At 29.5% G+C, this 27,045-nt stretch overlaps 3 protein-coding genes, 2 long non-coding RNA genes and 1 pseudogene across 6 annotated transcripts; 5 read left to right on the top strand and 1 right to left on the bottom strand.

Annotated features, from left to right (window-relative positions):
- Positions 1 to 715: 715 nt before the first annotated feature.
- On the top strand, positions 716 to 2,082 carry LOC145180310 (muscarinic acetylcholine receptor M1-like). The gene is made up of 2 exons (XM_080055179.2): positions 716 to 897; positions 985 to 2,082. Exons 1-2 carry the CDS (start codon positions 738 to 740, stop codon positions 1,878 to 1,880), a joined length of 1,056 nt encoding a protein of 351 aa, XP_079911305.2. The 5' UTR covers positions 716 to 737; the 3' UTR covers positions 1,881 to 2,082.
- A 4,691-nt stretch (positions 2,083 to 6,773) lies between these two features.
- Positions 6,774 to 11,219, top strand: LOC145180422 (metabotropic glutamate receptor 3-like). 2 transcript variants are annotated; one of them, XM_090082360.1, is made up of 6 exons: positions 6,792 to 7,297; positions 7,431 to 8,291; positions 8,364 to 8,552; positions 9,106 to 9,537; positions 10,280 to 10,558; positions 10,685 to 11,219. In XM_090082360.1, the coding sequence occupies exons 1-6, from the start codon at positions 6,862 to 6,864 to the stop codon at positions 11,200 to 11,202; spliced, it is 2,715 nt and encodes a 904-aa protein (XP_089938486.1). In that variant the 5' UTR covers positions 6,792 to 6,861; the 3' UTR covers positions 11,203 to 11,219. The 2 variants fall into 2 exon arrangements, with proteins under 2 accessions (XP_079911432.2, XP_089938486.1); XM_080055306.2 differs by having other exon boundaries at positions 6,774 to 7,297; positions 7,431 to 8,552.
- Positions 11,220 to 14,411: 3,192 nt separating this feature from the next.
- LOC149890874 (uncharacterized) lies at positions 14,412 to 21,100 on the bottom strand. The gene is made up of 4 exons (XR_016450870.1): positions 20,996 to 21,100; positions 15,037 to 15,117; positions 14,864 to 14,957; positions 14,412 to 14,725 (listed from the first exon to the last, which is right to left on the bottom strand). It is a non-coding gene; the product is annotated as an uncharacterized LOC149890874 (long non-coding RNA).
- On the top strand, positions 16,547 to 18,902 carry LOC145188027 (uncharacterized; annotated as a pseudogene).
- Positions 19,499 to 19,927, top strand: LOC149890875 (uncharacterized). Its single transcript, XR_016450868.1, has 2 exons — positions 19,499 to 19,697; positions 19,864 to 19,927. It is a non-coding gene; the product is annotated as an uncharacterized LOC149890875 (long non-coding RNA).
- Positions 20,011 to 21,708, top strand: LOC149890873 (uncharacterized). The gene is made up of 2 exons (XM_090082362.1): positions 20,011 to 20,062; positions 20,498 to 21,708. Exon 2 carries the CDS (start codon positions 20,641 to 20,643, stop codon positions 21,262 to 21,264), a length of 624 nt encoding a protein of 207 aa, XP_089938488.1. The 5' UTR covers positions 20,011 to 20,062; positions 20,498 to 20,640; the 3' UTR covers positions 21,265 to 21,708.
- The last annotated feature ends 5,337 nt before the right edge of the window (positions 21,709 to 27,045 follow it).

Raw genomic sequence — 27,045 nt, 5'->3', positions numbered from 1 at the left:
TAAATATTTGACGATTAGATGAAGGCTTAGCGTTTCCAGTTAAACGTGACACGTGACACTTTATCTTAAACTAAAGTTTGAATTTTTCACTCCGTTTTCTGTTTATAGCAACTTCATTTGCAATTAAATCATTTTCAGTGTTTTATACACGAAGCGTTGTTATTGATTTTTTAAGCATTTTGAACAGCGTCACCAGTCTCAGTCAAAGTTTGCTTGTTCATAAAATGTCAGCCTTAATTGCATATGTGTCAACCGTCGTTTGACAAACCGGATTACAAAGGATTTTTAATCCGTTTTCATGCGAACAGTTTAAAAACCAATATTGCTTTATTTAAGTTATTTGTATTGAAATTCTTGCAACGCTCACAAACTCTTTATGCTAATTAGGTGAAAGTTATCCTAAAATTTCCTACCACAAGTTCTTCTACTTCTGTTGCAGTAAAGAGCGGGTTTTTTTTTTTTTAAAAAAAAAAAGTCAAGTGTGTGCTAAGGTTACCACGTGAATTTCTATTTTTAGATTTTTAACGGTTTTAAGATAAAAGTGGTCTTAATTAAAAGTTCGCAGTTTTGGAATATTTTTTAAAAAAGAAAGCTTATCGTTAAAAACTTTTCTAAATGTTATTCATTTTAGTTCCATGAAAACTTTTCATGTGCAAAAGTAAGACTCGTTTTAACGTTATTTTAAAAAATTGTTATTAATATTTAGATTTTTTTTTTCAGATCACTTATAAATCAAAATGGCTGCTGACAGAGATTTTATGATTGCTCCAAATATTTTCTGGAGTTCTAACATCAGTTTACATACAAACATGACAGCTGCAGCCCTTGAAAAACATCTTGCACGCAAAGTAATTGTCATTATCCTGTCCTGCTTAACAAGCTTATTTATAGTTTTAGGTAATCTTCTCATTCTCTACTTTTATTTTCGAAATAAAAAATTTCGAACTATCACTAATATACCGTTGATTTCCCTTGCTTTGGCAGATTTCATTATTGGACTTTACCCCCTGAACATGAATACAATTGAAAAGATTTTTGACCATTGGCATTTTGGGAAATTGACTTGCCAAATTACAATTATCATTGATTATGTTTGCAGTCAAGCATCAATTTATCATATCATCTTGATTAGTATGGATCGCTATCTTTCAATTAAAAAGCCTCTGATTTATCGAGGAAGATATAGAAAATCTCGTATCAAGTTATACGTTCTTATTGTTTGGATTTTTTCAATTATTTTGTGGGCCCCAGGGATAACATTGTCAGTAAAGTTTTTTGACGGAAAGGAAACATTTTTAGTTGACAACTGCTATAAAGATTTTTTAAAACTAAATGGATTATATTTGCACAGTGCTAAAATATACTTATTCATATTTTCGGTCGGATTTGGATATTTTGTATCGATTCCAATCGTAGTTTACATTTACGTCAAAATGTACTCTCTAATGAAGAAAGAGTTGGCAATAATACCTCAACTGAGCCTCATTTCAAATAGCCGCTCATTTAATGACTTATCAACGGAAGCTGAATTCGAAGCTAAAAGTGTGACCTCATATAACATTAAGGGTAGCGAAGTGAGCGAAGAAAGTCTTTTTAAACATAGAAAGCTTATTAGACACAAAAAGGCGTTGCGAACGATAGCTAGTATAATTATGGTTTTCATCCTTACGTGGTTTCCATACAATCTACAAATGATTTTGCTACCATTTTGTTCCAATTGTCAAAACAACCTTGTGTTTGATATCAGCAACATTCTTTCATATTCTTACTCTGCAGTTAATCCTTTTTTGTACGCATTCGTTAACCAAAATTTTCGTTTATATTTCAAGAATATTATACAATGTAAAAGGAAAAGATACGTAATCGAAAAAAAGAAATAATATCTGAATACTTAAATTTATATAAACCAATAAATCAGGCCGGAAACAATTCCATTATCCTAACATTAAGCTCGTCCTATCTCTTATGCTTGATCTCTTTGATCAAAAATTTACTCAAGTCACCCATAAAAATAGGTCTCTTTTTATTCCCAGTTCTCTGTGATTTTTTGGAATTGTATTTGTATTAGAAGAAATTTCAGATTTTATTACAAGATTATTTGATATGATCGTAAGGTTATTACATGATTATTTGATATGATCGTAAGGTTTCAGACTTCTGTTGAAAACCTTTTTTTTAACACTTTCTTAAAAAAATTAATGAAACTATTTTTTAAATAATCATGAAAAATTAAATTGAATCTCCTGCTTTCTTACTTAATGAAATAATGAGATTTTTGTTTTATTTTGAATATCAGTGCACAATCGTATAAAACATAAAAATTTAAGACTACTTCAATATAGTTAACAAAAACTTATAACTCATTGTAAATCTAAATCCTATAAAAGTATCAAAACTTGATTCTGTGAAAATATTGCTACACCATCTAGGACAGGGGGCGAGTCTATGATCTAACGTAAACAGCAATATCTAGCGTAACATGATTTTCAAGTGCTTAAAAGTTTTTTAAAAGTTTTGTAAAAAAAAAAAAACAATAATTTATCACAAAAAATTTCGTTTAAAATTTTTGTTTAATGTATTTTTGTAAAGGTTTTTAACTTTTTAAACGTATTCTTACTCTAGACTGATGTGGTTATTATATACGACACAAATTAACAGTTATTACTAATTCTTGTATTGTTATACTTTTCATGAAACTTTTTGGTAGTGTTTGATTCAAGAATACCAATATAATACAAATAATATAACAAACTTAATATTTATAGTAAAACTGAAAGTTCCTAGAAAGATACAGAACATTCTGGAACGTTATTATATATCTAGAGGGTTCTATGGAAGATTCTCGAATGTTCTGTTGTATCTTGAAAGTTCTAGAATGGACCATAACATCTCCTCGCCAGCTTAGCTTTACGGAGAGCAAGCGTTTTGATTATTCTTTGATTTGCGTTTACTAGATCGTCTTGCTTTGACTTGTTTTTTATCCTAACCTGTAGGCTCACACGACAACAAGGCGGGCTGCACTATTATCAACCTCTCCACCTCCCCGGAGTCGTAGCGATGCCAGAGTTGTTCAATACGATGATGCCAGACTAGACCATCAGGCTCTGTCTTCACTATGACAGATTTAGGACCGCATACTTCAGTGACAATAGCCGTAATCCATTTTGAGTTGTAATCATTATTTGAGCTAAAGTATCTGGCATAAACCAAGTCTCCAACTGAAAATTTTTCAATTTTAGATGAGTCCATAGATTGCTTTGATTGTTGTAAATGAACAGGGGATGGCAAAAGCAGATCGATTTGCGCCCGAATTTGTCTGCTATTGAGTAATTTACTAGCGGACGATCCATTTGCTAAAGGAGTTCGGTGGTATACCATGAGAAATTCTTGAAGAGCATTCTTAGGAGGTAGGTTTGATTTCTTCATGAATTTTTTGAAAGTTTGAACTAGTCGTTCGGCAGCACCATTTGTGGCGGGTTGATATGGATATGGAGCACCTTTGAGCAAGACGATACCTCGACTATTACACCATTCTAGAAATTCCTAAGAAGTGAATTAGGAATAATTATCGGTAACCAGAGCATGTGGATAACCGAAGTGTGCAAAATCTTCTTCCAGTAAATCAATGGTAGATTTGGCAATGATAGAAGACGTAGAATGAATACATGGATATTTAGATAGAGCATCAATCATGATAAGCCAATTGGTACCCATGAAATTGATTGCATGATTAAGATGTAAATGAATCCAAGGGTGTTCTGGTAGCATTCATGGATGGACTGCCGGTTTCGATGGAAGGTTCTGATTTTCCGCACAGGTAGTACACTGGTGTGCTAGATAGCTGAATCAATGCCTGGCCAATATACGGCAGATCGTGCGAGTTGTTTCATTCGTTGAATGCCGAAATGACCTAGGTGCAGTAACTTCAAGACTTGATCTTGAAGATTTTTGGGGACTACAATACGTGGACCATAGAACAAGCATTTGCCTGAAACTGAGAGAGCTTCGGAAAGTTTTTGGAATTCCCGTATCTCGTCATTATTGTCGGATTCAACCCAACCATCTCGAACATTGCGAATAACTGCAGCGATGACAGGATCTTTGCTCGACTCGCGGACCAGGATATTTGGATCATGCATATTGATTTGACGACTAACGGTTTTTTAACATTTTTAAAAAAACTGCTTAAATATTTGCTACTGACTGGGGAAAAGATTTGTTACTTGATGCATTCGAAAAAGACAAAATTATGTATTGGATCCAATATTGAGGTTTGTAGTTTATATCCAAACCGTTGCAAAAATTATATTTTAATTGAAATTAAATTGAAGGATATTGATTGACATCTTTGTCAACTAATATCCTTCACTCCAGCAGAGTTGGTAGTACCTTTAACGGAAAATCTGAGTTATGCCAGACTATAATATAGGAGTCAGTATGGTACGCCGACCAGCATTTTAACTAAATTACTTATAATCAGTTATGATCTGCTATCTCGGTCTTTTATCGTACCAGAAAAGATTCAATATCCTTTTATTTTTAAACAAAAGTAAATGCTTAATTGAAGACTCCACGGGAAGAAACGGCAGGGTCACATTTTGAAAGTTTCTACTTTTTACACTTTCTAGCTTTACTAACCATAATAGCATATTTTGTATTTGAATTCAAATCAAATAAACGATTTGATGCATATTTAAAGTTTTTTTAAATTTTCCTAAAACTTCGAAACTTATAAAGGTTTAAAATTTTAATAATGATTTATCTCAAAATGAAAAAATGTGACCCTGCCGTTTCTTCCCGTGGAGTCTTCAATTATATTTATTTATTATGCTATTTTTAAAAAAGAGGAAAAGGCCACTTAAAGGCTATTAAAATACTCGCTAATTATGTTATGTAAAAAAATAGTGAAGAGTACATTTTCGTATTTTTCTTGCCTACTCTACTTTTAGCATTACACCATTGAAGGGAGACTATATGTAAAGTTGATATTGTAAAACTACCTGTGCATTTAAATACATCCTTTTGATAATGAATTTTAAGAACTATGTTCACATGTAGTAAAGTAATATTCACTTTGTGAGTAAAGAGCTTTTTCTGGAAACAAAAATGTTTAAAAAAATTAATAAACAGTTTTAACTGTTTTTTAAAAGTCTTTATTAGTTAATTTGCTAATAAATGTGGTATTCCTGTTTTTTCGATATTTCAAAAAACTCTATATAATAATGTTTTGATGATGCAAGTTTGTATAGTTATCGTGCAGCAAAAAACCATTCATATTGGAAAACAACCCAAAAGCACTTTTAGAGTTTGCAAAGACTCACAAACTGGACAGTAGAACATTGGAAATAAATATTATGATCAGATGAGTCAAAGTTTAAACTGAAAGGTTAAAATGGTAAACAAAATGTGAGAAGACCAGTTGGCAAATGATTAAAATAAGTGTACACTATTGGAGCTGTCAAACATGGGGGTGTCAAAGGCTTTTGATTTGGTTTGGGGGTGCTTTTTAGGATTTTCTGAATTGAGATCACTTTTTTTCATAGAAGGTGTAACAGACAAATATAAAATTTAAATCTGGACAATCAAATGTTACATTTTGTAGATGAAAATATGCCTCTATAGTGAATGTTCCAACAAAACAGTTATTCGAAACATATCAAAACTCATTAAATCATGGTTTGATACAAATAAAATCACTGTTATGCAGTGGCCTGCGCAATCTCCTGACCTAAATTCTGTTGAGTTTATGGAAACAACTTGATGATAAAGTACTTTTGCATGGTAGGTTTAGAGAAATTCTATCAGGAACTTCAAACTGCCTAGTCACATATAAAACATGTTCAAACTTATTGAGTCTATGGCTCATAGATGTACTAAGGTTAATATGAACAATTGGTATGCCATCAATTACTGATCTAATATTCTTTTAATGATAAAGTTTTAAAAGTTCCTTAAGTTTTGGAGTTGAAAGTAATGATGTATTTTTTCTTTCTGTAACTTTTTTGTCATATTGATGTGTTAATATCTATTTTGATAAAGTAGATGCTTCTGCTATGTTTTGTTTAAATAAATTCTTTTTTGTATTGAGATCAAAATATTATAAATTTTTTACATAAAATCTTTTTCTTCAATACTTCGCAAACTTGGTAAGCATATGTTGAATTGAAACTTTTTTTGAAAAATTCCGTCATCCTGTAATATTTTCAAAATAACAAAGGTTCACCTTGTTATTGTCGTCACTTTTATTGGAGAGTTTTTCATTTCAGGTTATGATTTTCTATTGCCCCACTTGCCCTCTACAAATAGAAATTAAATGTTTTTCTTTAAAACTTATTTATTAATCAAACCAATGAGAAGTAAAAACATTTAACTTTTAATAACAAACACTTTGCTAAAATATTTCTATTGAGTTCTTAATGATGATGGCTACTCAATGATGATGACTAGATAAATATCTAAAACTTTAAAGGACAATTTAAAGCCTTTTGTTACTTCCATTGTGTCAAAATGACGAGCTCTAGAGAAAAATCAAAAAAGAGTAGAAAAAGTTGAAAATAAGAGTTTTTCTTTTTCTTTTTAGAATTTTCTTCATAGAAAGTTTCTCAACTTAATAGTTTTTAAAATAATTGAAAGAGCAACTTTTTCACATTCTAAGATAAGGCACGAGGTGAAAACATGTTTTTAAAATGTAAATTGCTCAAGAAAAAGCAAACAACTTGTGTTTGTTCATCTTTTATCGTTAAATTAAACAACACTTTAATTATGAAAACAAAAATCAACGATAAAAAATATTGGTTAAGTAAAAAAAAAGTAAAAAAAAAAAAAAAAAAAAAAAAGAAAGTGAAAAAGAAAAAAAAAAGTATGAATGTGTTGCAAATTCTGTTGGTGCATATTTTTCTAAAAGGCATTTGCTTTTTCACAATCCCAGGATGGATAACAAAGGTTGCCTCCACCGTGATAAACTTGCAACACGGTATGTACCAGAGTGGTGATTTAATACTTGGGGGTCTTTTTTCTGTTCATCTGAGTGAAAAAAACGCAGATTTGTGCACGCATAACACCAGTACGTTTATTAGGCATAGCTTCCAAATGGTGGAAGCCATGAAGTTTGCCGTAAACTCAATCAATAATGAATCTCATATTCTTCCTGGAATCCGATTGGGTTACGATATTAAAGATATTTGTGGCACAGTTGACAACTCAATGAGGGCAGCTTTAAACTTTAGTTTTGCTAAAAAGTATTTGTTTATGAAGAACACGTGTGGCCTTAAAAGTGAATTTTCGCAACAAGAACAAAGTAAGTTTTAAATGTTTTATCTCGCTTGATCTCACTTTATTTTGTTAGCGGTGAGATTTGTTGAACTTTTTTCTCCTAAAAAAGTTGTATAAACAAGGATAACAAAAGATTACATTTTTTTAAACTTTTTGAGGTCACTTAAATGAAAATCCTCCAACAATCGCCATAATCGGCCCCGACTCAAGTGACGCAGCGAGATCAGTTGCTGATTTTGCTGGTCTTTTTAAAGTTCCTGTTGTAAGTCCAACAGCCACAAGCGTCCTTTTGGGAAACCGAGACCGTTTTAGATACTTTCTGCGCACAGTTCCATCAGATGTCTATCAAGTTAAAATGATCATTGACATTATTAATGAATTTGGATGGAATTATATCATCCTTTTAGTTTCAAATAATGAATATGGAAGAGCAGCACGATTGGAGTTTCTAAAAAGAATATCAAAACTTACTTTGAAACCTATTTGCATTGCGATGGAAGGAATTATAACTGCTCAAGATCAAAATGCATCGTTAAAAATTATATCTAATTTAAACAACATTAACAAATCAAATGTTATTGTTTTCATAGCAAGCATTAAAGAGGCGCGTTATTTTATAAAGTTGTGTGCTGGAAGACTTAGAAACTTTACATGGATTGCATCTGACGCTTGGATAAAAGATACAATCGTCACTTCAGCAAACCAAAACTTGCTTCATGGGATGTTAGGAATAAGTCCATTGGAAACTGAAGTTCCTGGATTTGTTGAACACCTTTCCAGATCTGTTGCATTAAGAAATGTTTCGAGTCATCAGTGGTTAAACGAGTTTTATAACTTTGAGCGATTATATTTATGCAATAATAGCGAAGTTGCAGATTGCATACTTGCAAATAGCTACGAGATAGCTCCATATCAGATCTCTTCTACTGTGAATGCAGTTTATGCTGTGGCACATGCATTGCACGTTCATTTAGGATGCAACAAAAACCGTTGCCAACGAAATATTTCTGACTTTGAAGGTGAGGATTTTCTAATTGACCTCGAGAAAATAAAATTTACGTTAAACAACCAAATTATTTCATTTGATTCAGAAGGAGATGTTTCTATTCAATACCATTTGTGGAATTACAAACAAAAACCCAATCGAAAGCTTGGGTTTGAAGCTGTAGGAATCTGGCGCTCTAAAAACTCGTCGCGTTTAAATTTATTCGGTGATGTTGTGTGGAACACTATAAATGCTCAAAAACCTTTCTCTATATGCAGTAACTTATGTAAAAAAGGTAATTCATTATCATTAATTTTTGTTAAAATTACTATCATAAAATTTATGAAACCAACTATTTATTTACGGTGGGAACATTTAAACAGTTTTAATGTTTGTTTTCTTTTGGTTTACAATTTTTGCTATTTATTTTAATATTTTCCGTTATTTCACCAGCATTTTTAAGGTCACGAACTGAAGTTTAATAGAAAAGTTCATTCACTAGTTTTGTGAGAACAAACTGTTCAATCTCGTTTGTCTTGTTCAATCTTAATCTCATTTTACAAACAAAGCTGTTTTGTTTTAACAATCTTTAGTGTTTGTTTTTTTTTTAATAAAAAGTTAAGAAATAGATAATAATTATTGGCATTTGCCTTTATAAAGCGGATACTGAGTGCATATATATTTGTGCATATACTATTTGTACAACTGCTACATTCCACTACTTTGCAATTACCAATATTTGAAAACCTATGAAAAACAACGGAAGTCATATTTTAACTCAAACAACATGTTAAGTCTTTTTAGACGATGCAACAACTGATGGTTTTTTTGACTCTTTTTTTACTTAGGTTACAGACGACATTCATTAGTTAACAATGCCCGATGCTGTTGGGAGTGTAAATTGTGCTCTGGAAATACATACAGTAATAATTCTAATAGTAGCACGTGCGAAAAATGTCCCGAACATTACATTGCAAGTCTTGAAAAAAGCTACTGTGAACCAATCACAATTGTGTATCTAAAAATGTCAAATTATTGGTGTATTGCTTTGCTGTGTTTAACGATACTTGGCAATAGTTTTCTCCTTTTGACGTTTGTTATATTTAAAGCCTACAAGGACTCTCCTGCGTTGCGCTCGTCAAATCAAGGCTTGTGTTATATCACAATGATTGGCGCTTCAATGTTTTTTACTCTGCCTATATTTGTTTTAAAGAAACCTACAGCAACTAAATGCAAATTGATGCCCATTGTTATTGGTCTTACATTGGTAATTAACATAGGTAGAATACTTTTGATAAATTATTTTCATTCTTGTTGAATGTGTTTGAGAATCCTTTCAAATTATGTTTGGCTGTGAATAAGCCCATCTTTTTTTTGTGGCCTTATCCCCCTCATTTCTCTACCCTCTCTCCCTCTACTCACTTATCAATAACACTTACACTGATCCACGGCGCAGACGACGAAAAATTCTGTAATGTTTCAAAAGTTCGGATTCTACAATAAATGTTATAGATGCTCAATATTTTTATGGAAGACTCCTTTAGAATTCCATAAATCTAAAAAATACTATTAGCATTCAAAAACAATTTTTCTTCTCGTTTTGTTCTTATTATAAAAAAACTAGTTTTGTTTTTATCAAGATATAAATGGTTTTACAGTGGAAATATGCAGTGTTAAAGATAACTTATAACTTATAAGTTATAACTTATCTTTAACACTGCATATTTCCACTGTAAAACCATTTACATCTTTATAAAAATAAAACTAATCTTAGATAACTAATCTAGCCGTTATAAATTGCAAAAAACATGGGGGCATCGTTTGTTATTAAAATGATAAAATCGTTATGGTATGCAATATTAAAATTATTGACAATTAACAAAATTTTAATGATGATCATAAGTTCAAAAATCATGAATTTTTGTTTATTCTCAATCTCTCATAAATTGTTGTACTGTGTCTGAAGTTCTTGAAAATCTTGAGAGAGACATCATATGTTGACATTTTTAGAATTTGTTGTAGGGACTCAACTAGTCAAAACAAACCAAATTGCCCGGATTTTCAACACAAAGACTTTACGAAATCAAAGTCTTCACTGCTTAAATAATGTATCACAATACTTCTCAATCAGCGTCTTCATTCTTATTGAGATTTTGATATGCCTTTATTGGGAACTGGCCTCATCTAAAGATAGACCTAATATCATCTTCACAACTTTGGAAAGCAACTTAGAAAAAGTGATATCGTGCTCATTTGAAACAAACATCATCGGATTGGCATTATGGTTCATTTACAACATTGGTAAAGTTTAAAATTTTTTTTTTGATTTATGTTTTCATTCCTTGAACATCACTTTAGAATCTGGCGGAAGTTCAACTGTTGGAATTTCAACCCTTACTTAATGTAACTTATCATATGTTTTTTTAGGTTTGCTTATTATTTGCACGTACCAAGCATTTCTTGTACAAAAGATTCAGAGAAATTATAATGAAGCGAAGTTCATAGCATTTACCATGCTTACCATATGCATAACACTTACAATATATTTGCCAGTATACTATGGAACTGTTGGTTTTTACCGTGATTTAATCGCTTGTTTTCTTTACATTTTTATAGGGTCCATTGAATGTTTATGCTTATTTGCCCCAAAACTTTATGTTCTTATTCAGTCAGAAAAAAACGTTTCAATAAAAGATGTTTCTGTAAAACCATCAACTTTAAGTTGGTCAAATAAAGCATGTTTGCAAGCATTTGACAACGACTTCGCACCGTCTGTAATTGAAAACATAAGAAACTCAAGAAAAAAATTGCAAAAGCGGTCGCTTGCAGAAGATAAACCGGATTTCATTGGAAAGTATGTCACGAAGTTTTCTTCGATAGCTGACCAAGATAAACCAACATCTGTACCAAATGTGCTTTGTGTTGAATGTGATAAAAAAATGTGATAAAAAAAAAACAAAAAGCATTTGTGAAAAAGAAAGAAAAAAGATTTTGGAAATAAAATGGAGTCAAGAAGAGTAGGCATGAAACTACTATTGGAAAAAAATTATTTTAAAGCAAGTTTTTTGCCGAGAGTTTAACTTTAGTTTTTCCATTTAGTGAAACGTTTGTTGTTCTGTGGAAGCATATTGAGCAAAGTATTCTATTATTTATTAACTTAAGCATTCTGTTTTTAGCTTAAATTAGTAATAAAAATGTTAAAGAAAGTCATGATTTGCTATTTTTCCCACGTATTTTGTTTTGTTTCATACAAAAACTCTTTTTGCATTGCAAATTACAGCATCTTAGAATTTTACATGTTAGTACCAGACCCTTATTTTGAACTCCAGGGAGTTTCAAAAAAATAATACTTTTTTCGCTATATAAAAAAATTTTGAAAAAACTTGTATGTGTCAGTTTCAGTTTTCTATCAGAGAGATGTCACTTTTTACTGGAAACAGCCCAGACAGCCTCCCGTTAGAGGCCCAATGCTGGCCCAGTTCCGCTTACGACAGCGGCGCGATGCAGGCAATTGATGACGGCGCAATGTCAAAACGGCCAATGGCCCAGCATCGCTAACCAGCCATGGTACAGTGGGCCAGAATTCACTTTTACTGGACAAAATTCGTAACTAATTTAATATTAGAGCTATATTCACTAAAATTAGTATGAGTACTAATATGATGTCTGCGCTTTTTATGAAGGTAATATTTTTTTATTTCGTTGCTATGGATACCTTTATTTTGCTTAGCAACAACCTACTTTTGTTATCTGCAGATATTTTATAAGTGCTATATTCACTAAATTTGGCATGAGTTCCAATATGAGATCACACTTCTTACAAAAGTGATAATTTTTTAAATTCAGTTGCTATGGATACTTATATTGCTTAGTTAACGGATACTCTCCTTAGTTACAAAGTGGTAAATTGATATTTGAATATTTTATCGGATTTTTGACCCACCTATATTGAATAACAATTGAGTATTTAGGTAAATAATGTTTTAGGAATATTAAAAGCAAAAATAGTGCAAGAAAACATTGTCAACTTTAAATTGCATCAAAAAATTATAAAACAATAATATCGTTTGAACCTTCCCATCAATCATTGTATGTTCAATAATACAAATTACTTCAATAGAAGATCTACAAACCTCAAATAAAATCATTCCCAAGCTTTCTATCTCACTTTTAATGAACTGATTTTCTTCAATCACAGATTCCTTGGATTCCATTTTGTATGCAAATCTTATGGGTCTACAATTGCCTGTGGAGGACGACTTTTGATTTTTCCAAATAGGCACCTTTTCGTTGCTGTTGTTAAATCCAGTCAAATCTAATGGTACTACACAAGTAATAAATAATGATTCTTCACGCTTTAAATCTCTGTTAATGTCGGGTTCTGATTAAACTTGTTTATAAATACTTTAGCCAGTAGCACCATCAAAACCAGCTTTACACGTTAGTGTCATTGTTTTTATTGCTTTGTCGTTCAATATCAAGTGCCTTAGCACAGGTTCCCGAACTGCACAGATTCTTATCAAAGTATGAATTATTAAATCTTTTAAAGGAACTGAAGCTGAATGGTCCTCCACTGTTATGTTTGCAGGATAACATTTCAATTTTGCACCTCAATTTTTGACGTCATTGTAAGCGGGGTAAATGTTATATTCTTTCTCCAAGGCTCCGCTTCTAACCAATTGATAGGAAGCTTTTGTCAGACTTGCATCAATTGTTAAAGCCAGTGCTTCGTCTGCTGAATATTTAGTTGCTTTATCTGTATTTGAAATATTTAAAACGTTCTTGGCAGCAATAATAATAGATTCATCTCTAAATTTTTTATTAGCAGCAAAAAATAATTCATTGGATGAATGAGATTCACTTAAACAAGATACACGCCGTTTTTTAGTTTTATTAGAACTATTATCAAATGCAACTGGTTTTCGACCACGTCTACTTGCAGTTGGTTCATTGTCTTTTTTTCTGACAATTAAATATTCATTAAGCCAGCTTACAAACTTCTTTTCAAAATTTTTGACAGTATAGTTTGCAGATTTCGACTTTTTTTTATACAAGTAAACAGATCGTTGAACAGCATGTCTAAAATCAACGTCTTTAAAATCAGCAAATTTTGGCTGAATAAATTTCAATATATCTTGAGTAATATTTTGTTTTCAAATACTAAGATTGTTTTTTTAGAGAAAATTACGAATGTCTAAGTTTAATAAAACCATATCTAAATAATTATTGTAACAAGTATTTTGAATTTAAAAGTTTAATGTTATAATATATATGCCGCCCGGACTACTAATACTTGTTATTAATTAAGTTACTACAAGTGTTAGTAATTAAAATTAAAAGTAATTAAATTACTGTTAGTGTTAGTAATTAAATTACTAACAACTACCGAAAATATGTTGTTGCTATGCTATGCAAAGTAAGGTATCCTTACTAACCAAAAAAAATAATCTCATAAGAATTGTGAATCTCATTTTAATACATACCCCCAATATTGTGTACTTAGCGCATGTTAAATACTGTTAAAACAACGTTAATGTAAAAATGAGTTGTTGCCATGCAAAATTTAGTACCATAGCAACCAAGTTAAAACATATATAAAATCTGAACGGGGATTTAAGGGGACGAGCAATCAATTAAAACTCAATTGAAGCATCATATAGATCAAATAAATATAAGATAATACATGGCAAATTGTGGTAATTATTAATTATAGTGCGGCAAAAAACAACTTTCTTAAGGAATTTTTTTTTTTAATCTGTGATTTTCAAAGTATAACTGAGATAACATGCTATGACAAATTTATTTCACACATTTGGTTTTTCTTATCTCTAAATACTCTAGAATAACATGTACTAATTTTTTGTTTCAAAAACGTAGATGTAATTGAAATATAACACAACGTTGATATCACCGTTAATTACTTATTAAAATTTTTTTTTTTTAAATTTCAATATTCAAATGCTTAGAGTCCTGGTAACTAAGGGATTTAATATAAATAAGTTATCAATAAATTTCTCCTAATATATACAGATACTAAAATTAAATAAGTTTTCAAGATTAGACAACTAAAATTTTTCCCATTTTGTCCACCTACTGGCCCACTGTGCATGGCCCGGGATCATTTTCCAGCATTCGTCCGGGATCGTATGCCAGCACTGACCCGTTACTCTTAAACAATATACATACACTAGCACGCTATTATTAGCCATTTCTGAAGAAAACGTGATATCGCACAAAAAACAAATACAAAAATAAATATTTTTTGAAATTTATTCCGATTCAAATTCACAAAAATAATTTTAATTGTACAGATATTGATAGATTGAAATAGTTCTATTAATTCAACGAATTTTTTCGTTCTTCCTGAGGTTTTAGTCCACCATTTCGATCTCCTGAATGCTGAAAATACTCTTCGGCCAACGCTCAACCACTTCGCTTGATGCTTCGCGTGATTTTTTTTTATAGCACCTGAACATAAAATTTAACTTTAATCTATGATTTCATTGTGTAAATATATACATAAATAAATAAACACACACACACACACAGATATATATATATATATATATATATATGTTGTAAATAAAGATAAAGATTTCTTCTTACCCAATGAAACTTTTTTTTTAAGTTTTCGACTGAAATAAGGACCTCTTTTTCAAGTGTAAAAATAGGATCTCTCAGAAATTTCATTTTTAAAATTCTAGTAAAATAAAAATAAACATTTACAAAAATTACTTAAAATATCTGAAAGTATAAATTCTAAGCATACTGCTACTAACCAGTGCAATGAAGTGTTCCTTTAATCACTTTGGCAAGAATCTGTCTGACAGATAAACATCAATTGGATGTCAATGAAGACCCTGAAAACCATAATAAAAAGGAAAAAATTAATCAAACTGTTTATTTTAACAATAGGTTGTTGTGCATTTTATTGCAAACACACACACACGCACACACATATATATATGTGTGTGTGACCATTGACAAAATAATTTAATGAATGTAATACAAATATCAATAAATTACAATCTTAAAAGTTATAAATTACAACCTTTAACTTAAATTTATGAATACAATTGCGTATAGTATATATATATATATGTGTGTGTGTGTGTGTGTGTGTGTGTGTGTGTGTGTGTCTATATATATATATAGACACACACACACACCTATACACACACACACACACACACACACACACACACACACACACACACACACACACACACACACACACACACATATATTTAAAATACCAAAAGTATCTCAAAAATCTAATGCAAATAAAATACGAAATCAAAAACAATTTATTAAACATTTATGGGAATCATTTCTATGCCAATTACATTTACTAAATGTAATTTCTCCAATGGAAGCTATTGAATGCATAAATATAGACAATGTTGTTACAAAATTGTTATTATTAGGAAAGAAAAATACTCAAAACAAAAATAAAATTAACCTAAATAAGTTAAATATTTCAATTACCACCTCATATAAAGCTATGTATGAAATAAGCATATTAATTTTATTAGTATTAATGTAAGAAAAAAGACTTAGTACAGAATTCAACAAATTAAATTATAACAAGTGAAGCAAGGGTAAAACAAAAAACCATCATTAACTTGTAACAATAGATACTTGAGAATTCTGTCATCTAAAATTGCAATTTGTTTAACTTTATCTAAGTGTGATACTAAATGTGCTTCTTAACAGACTTGAATCACACAGGTTTTTTTAAAATTAAAACCTTGCAAAAGACACAAAACTGGCCAAAATGATATTTTGCTACTTTTAAACAAAGGAAAACCATCAATATTCAACTGCCCATAGGGAGCTGAAAATTTTGCAATTTTATCATAAACATGGTTTAATATTTTTTCAACTATTTGCTGAACCAAAACAAAAATAATGACACCTGCTCGATATGCAACTATAAAATTGTGTTGACTTTTTTAAATAGGCAAATCAAGATGAAACAGACAGAGAATACACAGTAAAGATGACAAAGCAGTCAGATTAACACTAAACTGAACAGCCCAATCAGCTAATAGGGTAGTCAAATCTGATGAGAATGTTTCATCATCATTGCTAAGATTTTAAATATGATCAAGTTTAGTTTCAACATTAACATTGTTATCAGAAAATATATTAACAACAGTTCCAAAAAGTGAATCATTATTATCTACAACTTTTTCACTTACCGTAAGATTGGGTGGCTTTGGCCCTAAGGGATGACTTTAGCCCAAGCAAAATTTTTGTTTAAAAATGGTTTAAAATCAAACCTCAAGGTATGCCGGTTAATGTTTAGTAGCAAATTGTGGGAAATTTATTATTTATTTAGTCTAACTTAGTTTACTTAACTCGAGTCTTTGTGATATTATTGTAAGTTGCACTTTAGAAGAAGCACCTAAAATCCAAATTTTTTTAGGTGTGTAAACTTTCACATCGATAGCAGTACCTGGAGAAGGTTTTTTATTGGAATATACACTGAATTAATTTTAAACCATTAGTGTTTGATTCTATCTTGTTTTGAAAGCTTAACAGTTTATTACTTTTTTGCAATTGAGATTAAAAAAAATAGGTTGTCTTTGGCCCACTACATAGGGTGACATTGGCCCGGGCTAAAGTCACCCCATGTATTAGAGTAAACCTTTTTTAGTGATCATTTATAGATATTATGGTAGTTACTATGTTGGAATGAAAAATTTTGTAGTAGTAATGCAATAGAAAATCAGTATAACAGTTTGTATTAGTAAATAGCGAAATTTGTTTAGTTCTTAGTTTAAATATGCCACAAAATTACAAGCCAAATCGTGGAAAAAGAAAATATGTTACTTATACTTTAGAACAGTTAGACAATGCATTAAAAGATTTAAAGAATGGTTTAATTACTCAACGACAAGCAGCTTTGAAATACGATATACCAAGATCAACATTAAAAAATAAAATAAAACAGACATATCCTAAAAAGTATGGTGGTCAGCAAATATTTAAATCAAAAGAAGAAGACATGTTTAAGGCATATGCAATAAAATCATCTGAGTTTGGTTTTCCTGTTGATAAATATGATTTAAGATGCATAGTAAAAGGGTATTTAGAGAAAAAAGGCGTCAATATACCTCAGTTCAAAAATAATTTTCCAGGTGGCGATTGGATTCGATCTTTTTTAAAAAGAAATCCAGAACTCACAGTAAGATTTGTAAGCAACATAAAGTGAAAGAGAGCAGAAATAGGAACAACTGTGATTGATAACTACTTTATAAATCTATCAAATGAAATAAGTAATATATCACCTGATAATATATGGAAATATGATGAAACCAATATCAGTGATGATCCAGGTAATACATGGATGGAACATGTGCCACCAAAAGCATGTTATAAAAGATCAAAAAGTGGTTGGTTTGACTCAACATGTTTTGAGGACTGGTTTTTCTCTTTACTTCTTCCAAGACTTAAGAAGGCTCAAGGAAGGAGTGTCAGTATTGGTGATAACATATCTTCACATTGGAGCATTTCAGTACTGGATGCATGTCAAAGCAATAACATAGGATTTGTGGCATTACCAGCAAACTCTAAACATTTCATGCAGCCATTAGATGTTGCCTACTTTAGACCTATGAATATTAACTGGTGCAAAATATTATGTGAATGGAAGGAGAAAGGAAAAGGAAGGAGAGTTGCTTCTCTTCCTAAAGATGAATTTCCTAGACTTTTAGACTGTTTAATTACCAACTTAAATGAACATGGGAATGATAAACTTAAAGCTGGTTTTCGCAAAACTGGAATTTTTCCATTAGACAAGTCTCAAGTGCTTTCACGACTACCATGTTGTAATGTAGGTTTAGACTCAACTACTGATTTAGTAAGCCAATCATTTTTAGATCATTTATGTAAGTCACTGGATGATCCCTCAGATGGTTCTAAAAAACCAAAGCGATATAAAGTATGTGCTGTCCCAGGTAAAAGCTTATGTTCAACAGATATATCACCTTGTGTTATAAATGAAAATAATAGATTAAATTCAAATAATGTAGATACACCTATCAGTATTATAAATACAATTGAGACCAACAACATTGACTTTGCTGGCCCAAGTACAAATACTGGAACTACTGAGACTTCTAATCTAATTTTTGCGGATGTAAGTTTAGTCGTAGAAAGTCATACAGAATCTTTAGATCATTCAGCATTAGGCAAAAAGAACTTTCAAAATATTGATAAAACAAAAAATGTTTGTAAAAAGGAGAAATTGTTAAATCTTGTATAGAATTGTTATGTAATTGTTAAATGCAATGGAGAGTTAAATCCTGAACAGGTTTGTTTATTTATTTTGAATTATTTATATTTAGCTAATCAATTAGTAAACTTTATAACTAATTATTTTGATAACTAATATTATTTAATATAATAACTATTGAATAATTTTAAAGCAACTTTGGAAATTTTTTTTTCTGCAGTTGAAAAAATTAAGAAAAAATGGAGCAGAAATTACTATTAGGAAAAAAAATGGACTTAACTGGAAATGGTTACTACCAGCAGTGCAACTTTTTTTTCCCCAGTCTGAAATAGTCGATTTTATTGAGGAACAAAGAAAATTTCGAAAAGAGGAATTTATTCAGTTCCAGAACTTTTTCACTAAATTTTTTAAAACATTTATTAAGTCATTTTTATTTACTTTATACCTAAACTGTTGTGTTATAAAGAAATGAAGTTAATAGAAGATTTCAAATAAAGTTTGAACGTAGAATTTGAGAATGTAGAAAAATTGATGAATAATTATTATTGTATCGTACGCTGGTTTTTTTTATTAAAAAAAACGGTTTGAAGGTTACATTTTCTAAATTTTACATGTGATAGAACAACTATGAACTAAGTTTCAAAAGTTCTTCTTTTAGGAAAAAAAACTGTTGAATTTTTTTTTTTAATTTATTACAAAAGTACATTACTTGCAAAATAGTTTACTCTCTAATAATCAAAAAACGGCTATTTTCATTGCCACAAAAAATTGCGCAAGATAAACATACTTTAACGACTTTTTTAACGTAAAAACCACAATCTATATATTTTTGAAGCTAAAATATTTTCGCCAGCGCCATATTGGGAGGACCCACGGAGAAAAATTTAGTTAAAATATTGAAAGGTGAACAAGCTACTTCTTTATTTTGATGGTTTAACTTTATATTTTTTTATATTTAACATAGATTGAATGTAAGGAAAGTCATTATTATTTTTTTTTCAAATAATGATAATTATTTTTTAGTAAAATAATTACAATATTCATTATATAAATGTCTGGAGAAAATTCCAAAAAGCGAGGGACACAGTGTGTTGCATTTGGTTGCAATAAAAGAAAACATAGCGACAGTAAAAGAAGTGATGGAATCTCTGGTTATGAATCATCTTTAAAACGAAAGTTTCCTAGAACATTTCATAGGTGACTTTCTTAATTACTTTTAAAAATAAAAATATTTTAAAATTTATTGACCCCTGTTAGTTTGTTTGCAATGCGAAGAAATGGATTTAAATAATATCAGTTGTGCAAAAAGTATAACAAACTTAATAAAATATCAAATGTTATTTTTCCTACTAATTTTATTCAGATTTCCTTCAAACACTGAAAAAAGAAAAGAATGGACCATCAAAATAAAAGAATGTCAAGAATAAAGTCCAAGTAGTAGCAGTTTGATATGTTCTGATCATTTTTTAGCAAAAGATATTGACAGAACTGGACAAACTGTTAGATTAAAAGAAAATTCTTTTCCTAAAAGATTTAAAAAATTTCCAGACTACTTAAAAAAGGTATATAATCAATTATGTTTTAATGTATTGTACAGGTTTGTTTGATATGTACCTTTTAGTTCTTAGTTACCCTATGCAGTGTGCTAGAGGGTTTATAACACAACTGTATGGTAAGCAGCTAAAACATATAATAACCATTTTGCTATTGTATGCTTTTATTTTATAAATGCTGCATGAACTATTAGCTAAGCTCTGTGAGTAAACACAACTTAGAGGTTCCTTCTAGTTTGATATAAAATTTGAAAATTATACAAGTATATATATATATACATATATATATATATATATATATATATATATATATATATATATATATATATATATATATATATATATATATATATATATATATATATATATATATATACATACTTTATTTTTAATTTTTTATATATTATATATACATATATATATATAAATTTTTTTCAATATTAGAAAATGAAAGAGAGAAAAGTTCCTGTTAATAGATCAACTTTTGAAAGTTCTGTAAAAAGTGATTTTGAAACTAGTGTTATACCTATCCGCATGAAAGTTGGCTCCCCCAAAAAAATATTTTAAATGTTTTAGATGATCCAGTTATGATAAATAACAGCAGTTTGGATATTACAACAGTAAACATAATCAGAAAATACGACTTATCTGAAAGAACATCTAAGACTACTGATCATGATTATTCTTTTATTACTAATATTTCATTGCTAACTGAGTATAAAAAAGCAGCTGTTTCTTATATATCTGGCTTCGTTGTTAAAATGGCAAAAAAGCAAATATTTTGTATGTTATGTTGTGATGCACTTGGTTCTAAAAAACATGCTCCAGAATCCAATTTTCTTAAAGTAAAGGACAGTGGTGGTCTTATGAAACCAACAAGAGATGTTATTACTGTTTGTGAAGAAACTGAAAAAAAAATTACAGGAATGCTAGCAACAATACCTGGAAAACTGCCACAATCCAAAAATATCCCAGAAGCTATATCTATTTCAGTTTTAGAAAGTTTAGGATCTGTTATATTTAGAGACTTGCATGAACATATGTTTGATACTGGTATTAATGAAAACCATGTTTTTAAATTAATCAAAATAAATTCTCAATGTTATTGCAAAGTCAGACTTTATGATCTAAGAAAACAAGCCACTGAGAAAATGTCATCGAAAAATATTAGAAAAACATTAAGTAAATTGGTATTATTTAATCATCAATAACTACAGCTTTTACAAACACAAAACTATTTTATATTGTAAATAGTAACGTAATTGCTTCTAATTTCTAGGTACTTTCAATCCTTTTCTTTTTTTCTTCTTTTTTTTGGTTTCTTTTCTTAAACTTTCAGGCGCATCATAACAAGTCGTGGGTCCTCACAATATGGTCGCCAAAATATTTTTTCGGCTTCAATTTCGATATCAGAGATGCGCTATCCAGTTATAATATAGATCAGTGGTAAAAACCATGCTATTAATGTATTGCTTTTGTCAGCTATAAGTTCATTAACTTATTATTTTCAAAATGGCGAATATTAGGGTTTTTAGTGGGATTTTTTACAACTTTGACTTCGAATTAGAGCACTTTCCGTTGATTTTCAGGTCTATGTTTTTATATTTTTATGAATCAGCATAAAATTCTCTATCAGAATCAATCATAAAATTAGGGGGGGGGGGGGGGAGAAAGTCGAGTAGCGCCAATTACTGTAACGATATGTGCTAACACAAGTGAAATTTACATTATTTACATCATGCGACATCTAAACTTTTTACAGTTGCATTTACTACTGCAAGAGTTAGGATGTAGCAATTGCAATTCTAATTACAACATAACTATACGTTTTCACAAAAAAGCAACATTTTTTTAAATATCAAACATACGTTGGCTATTATTATTACAATACGTATTGTAATAATAGAATAATAAAAAAACAGCAAGAGCAAGAAATTTGCGAATTATATCTTGTAAGCATTTGACTTCGCGCCTGTAAAATCATCGGTTGGCAGACGATCCCATGGCTCAGAATCAGGTCAAGTTTTTCGTTTGCCGTAATTTGCGTATCAACACAAAATTTAATGCAATTGAATAAAAATGGCCGTCCATTCATGCTTATTACACTTACAATAACCAAAGTTGTAAACAAGAACAAGTAGTAATTTGTTTATTTACCTTAATCAATCTTACAATAATAAATAAAAATTGTATAGATTTAAATAAATATATTTATAAATATTTAACTTATTTTTCATAGTTAACAAAGTGTTTTAGATAGAATAGTTTACAAAGTGTCTTATTTTGATAGCATTCCGCTAGCTTTGACTTTTTTTAAAAGTAATTTGACTAATTTTTTGAACGTAGCCGTTCAAGCACCCATGTAAGTTCATAATTAAGTTTTTATTGAATTTTTTAATAAATTCGATTAAAATAAAAAGATATTGTTTTGCTGACTAGTATCACCAAAATGTTATGTTTAAATTTTATACAAATATTTAGATTATTTTTATAATTATATAATTATATTATTTGTGTAAACATTTCAAAGTAGTGTAAAATAGACTTTTCTTTGTTTATATAAATTAGGAAAACGAGGTAGATACCTATCACCAGTAAATATAAACTTAATGTTGGATGAAGTAGTTCTAACTGACTTTTATAAAATCTTATTTTTGTCAAAGTTAATTTAAGTAAATATTTTATACCATCAGTAGTAATATTTGGTTTTTTTCAAGCAACTTTGAGACGCATTTTAAACAATATTCTTTCAGTTACAGGTTTTTGGTATATTTTGATCTGTTATGTTACTTTAATATTATTGTGTAAACTGTTTTGTTAGTCAATATACAATAGATAGAAGCATAAATATAACCTAAAATCTAAGATTTCAAATAGGTCTTAATAATAGCCACTCGTTTGAGCCATGGCTCCTATTTGTAACAGATGTGGATATTATTAGGACAATTTAATTTATTGTGTATACAGACTATATTATAAACTATGTTATAGTTTATATATAAACTATGTGTATATATACACAATGTATATATGTATAGACTATATGTATGTATGCAAATATATTATAAACTATATTATAGTTTATACACAATAAATTAAACTATTATCCCAATATTACCTATAATTTTATTTACTTTACTGCGTATAATTACTAAGTATAATTAGTTTTTACTTTACAGTGTTTATTATAAGAGTTTATTATGTTTGTAATGTTTGTGATTACGTAATTTCATTAGTTTCATTTATTTCAATTTTATAGTATATTTATTTATAGTAATATTTAGAATAATAACAGTTTATAACCACAATTTATAAACAAACAATAACATAAATGGTTTTAAATTTTTTTACAATTTCAAACATAATTATGTTCTTTTTTTTTTTAGTTTTCTTTGTCATGATTTGATTAGTTTGCTTTCTGTTGAAACATGGTTTGTTGAAGCATGTTCAACAAAGTGAAGCATTAAAATTACAATACTTGCATGTGATTTGAATTTCTTTTTTTTTTTATAGAAAATAGTGTAATTTATTAGTATTTTATTATATTTTAGTATTTTATTTTATTAGCTTAAAGACTTCTTTAGACAATGTTATGCATATCATTTTTAGCTTAAAATAAAACAGAAATTAATCATTAACCTACATCAGTGTACATCTCAAAAGAAGATAATAAAGTACTACTTGTTTTATCTTCATCTTCAATTAGCTTCGTAAAGTCTAAATGTGATGTGAGAAAGAATTTTGTTGAAATGGACAGTATATGGGCTGGAATTAAAATACTTAGTGATCAATGCTACAATATTCATATATAGCACATGAATTAAGTAATTGAAAATTTTGAAAACTTTGAAGGTTAAATTAAAAATAAATTGTACCATTATAATTTGTTGAAGTTAATTAACATAAGGAAAAAATATGATTTTTCATTATCTCAAAGGTAAAATGAAAGTTTAATTTGAATTTAAATTTTTGGCAAAGTGCCGAAATACTATAAAGCGTATAGCTTACAAGTATGCTAGAAGTTATAGAAAGCATATTTAAACTGTTTGGATTACACGAGTTCGATCAACTTCTACTCGGTTATGTGGTAAATTGATGATTATGAAAAGGGCTTTAATATATGCAATAGTGCGATTTGTCTGTGACTTTATTTAAAGATTGTAAGAAGAAGGATAGCGAACTATTCAATTTAGTTAAGTTATTTTTTATATACAACAATAATTTTTTTCTTTTTTTTTTTTTTTTTTTTTTGTTGCAATTTGACAGTTTTAACTTAATGCATTGGTTTATTTTCAAAAATTTGAAATTTTTAATAGTATAAATAAATTTTAATAATTTGTCCGGTGGAGGTTGATATTGTTGTCGACTTAATTATTATCAAATCTTTAAAAATATTTTGCTGACCAAGACAACTCCGTGAAACGATCTGGTCTCTAAATTATCCCATAAGTTGAATTTAAATAATAGAAGTTTTTGAAGAAGTTATTTATGCCTGGAAGTTAATTATAAACATATTATTTTCAGTTTTAATGCCAAATAGTTTGTGCAGAATATTTTACATAAAAAAATATAGACCTAGACTATTTTTATCTTATCTCTCTAAAATCACGATCGCTTGTCCAGATTAGATTATGGGTTTTTTTTAAAGAAATGAACCTCGTAGTTTAATAATAGTCTGATCTATATATTTTCAAACTGAAAATATGTAGAACAGATTATATTATTAAACAGGTTTTTCTCCTTCGCCAATAGAACCCGTTTTTATCGGTGAAGGAGAGTGTCTATTCAGTTGACTTGCTATAGTCAAGATATCGCTAAGGTCTGCAATGCAAGTACTTGCAAAGTACTCAGTTAATTAGGGTTCTAGTTCCTAATTTTATCCGAGTTCGTATGTTGTTTTAAACAAAGCTCAAAAGAGTTAACTTAATTTAGAAATAAGCTGTCCAAATTAGGCACTAGCGTCAATGATTTAACACTGCAGAAAAGACAGCGATTTTGTTATATAAAAATTACAGCATCGCGATTACCTAAGTAAATATTGCATTCGAAACTAAACGCCCCCTGCTTATAACCTATATACTGAAACTTACCGCATTACAGAAAATAATCGAAATCCGAGGGCCAGTTTAGTCTAAATGAACTGCCGATGCTTTAGGACAATTAAAAAATCTGAATACTCAAGCCGTGAGGATTGGTCATTAAATGTTTTTACCGTTTGGAGCTTTAAATTCAATTGTCCCACCACATCAGAATGGCAATAAAACTATGTGCGATAATAAAGATTACTTATAGTCTGATTTGTCGGATATAATAATGATTCATCGGACGGTGAATATAATAATGGTTGTCATTCATCGGACGGTGAATATAATAATGATCGTCAGGAATATATATTTTTTGCATTACATCAACAGCTCCATTTTAGTTAATGAAATTAGTAATATTTTTTTTTTTACCACAAATATTTATAATATACTAGGTTTAGAATACTTTTGGAAATGTAAGAAATTATTACATGTCTTAGGTAGTAGATGTTTGGAATGGGGAGTCCATTTGCAACTGCTTTAGAATAGATAGCCTCAGATGTCCAGGTTTTTTTCAAGATGGGTAACCTTTGGTGTTTTTGAGCCATCTGTGCCTTTTCACCAAATCTTCTCATTAAAACATCTTTTAATTGTTTAATCCAGTCTGCCGAATTTTTGTGAAAAACTCAATGACACTCGAGCTATGTAGGCATCTTTTTTCTGTCCCCTTGGATAAAAAATATTAAAGCAAATTAAATATAATGAACTAAGTGTGAGAATAGTATTATGTATAGGGTCGAGACAAACAGGCAACAATAACAATAAAGAATAACTTTGATGTAATGTGATAAAAATTATTTTACATGAAAATTATTTAACATGATAATAATTTCACTACTTTAAAATTACTATTTAATTGTGGCTGTGTGCCTGTCTTTGTTATGCCTTTAAAAAAATTTTCTTTTAATTAGAAGTTCTATGACATACAATTATTGCCTTTGTGGTATGTCTATAACATAGGAAAATTTCAGTGAAAAAATTACTTATAACTATTTAATAGTTTTAATCTTTTAATAAAACATTGATTAGCTGGCCTTGTAAATTGATAAAGAACGTCTTAAAACTCCTAAAACATATGAACGTAGGACTGTGGTAATTTCACAGAAAGATTCGTAATTGGAAATAAGTATAATGTATATTTAAAATAAGGATATTGGGTTTACTTACATTTCTTTTTTGAAATTTGTTTTTCTTGTGGCATTTAGTTGAAAATTTGCACAACTGTCCATACCGTAGATTTCCCTAGTTCCGAACAAAATCGTGCTTAAAGTTGAATAACTCCGTTTGCTTTTTGAATTTCATCTCAATTTTTTAAATTAAATAAATTGGAACCTAAACTGAATCGAACCATATTAAGCAACAAGTAGATTTATTATAAAAAATATGGTTAATTTTAAAATTTAAAAAGTAAAGTTTTCGCTCGGAATTAGGAACACGTGTTCCTAATTCCGAACATACATATCAAATCCCAAAAAATGCCATTCAATTTAAAAAGTAAATAATTTATGCCAGACCTCTAGTTTAGAGTAAGGTAAAAAGATTTTTAAAATTGAAAATTACTTTTATTTTAATGTAAGAGTATAACATTGTTTTGGTGCAGAGTGTGCATTATCTATTTATTAGATCCTGTCTTCCATTATCTTTTTGTAACCAGTTAAAAAAAAAACCATAACAGTCACTGCCTGTTTCTGTGAGTTAACCAGAAGAAATCTCAGTTATTAGTATCAGGTCAGTTGCAGCCTTAGCGAATGCTTCCCCATTAATCAAATAGGAAGCTTGTAGTGCTTTTTTATCATATAGCAATGCAGTTTTATCCTTTACGCAGTTGTATTTTGAAATGGCAGTAATTCAAAGACTGAAACATTGTTCATTGTAGTTTTGTATTGTAATAATTGTAATGAATTTTCT

This window comes from Hydra viridissima, unplaced genomic scaffold, assembly GCF_058129835.1.
Source record: "Hydra viridissima isolate aposymbiotic clone 2 unplaced genomic scaffold, HvirCarnegie_v1 scaffold_3, whole genome shotgun sequence".
Taxonomy (NCBI): Eukaryota; Metazoa; Cnidaria; class Hydrozoa; order Anthoathecata; family Hydridae; genus Hydra; species Hydra viridissima.
This window is presented reverse-complemented; position numbering and strand designations above follow the sequence as displayed.

Coding starts and splice junctions, on each gene's coding strand:
- LOC145180422 (XM_080055306.2), top strand. CDS start 6,862: ATGAATGTGTTGCAAATTCTGTTGGTGCATATTTTTCTAAAAGGCATT. Junction 7,298..7,430: donor ATTTTCGCAACAAGAACAAA/GTAAGTTTTAAA, acceptor AAACTTTTTGAG/GTCACTTAAATGAAAATCCT. Junction 10,559..10,684: donor ATGGTTCATTTACAACATTG/GTAAAGTTTAAA, acceptor ATGTTTTTTTAG/GTTTGCTTATTATTTGCACG.
- LOC149890873 (XM_090082362.1), top strand. CDS start 20,641: ATGATAAATAACAGCAGTTTGGATATTACAACAGTAAACATAATCAGA.
- LOC145180310 (XM_080055179.2), top strand. CDS start 738: ATGGCTGCTGACAGAGATTTTATGATTGCTCCAAATATTTTCTGGAGT. Junction 898..984: donor AAGCTTATTTATAGTTTTAG/GTAATCTTCTCA, acceptor TTGCTTTGGCAG/ATTTCATTATTGGACTTTAC.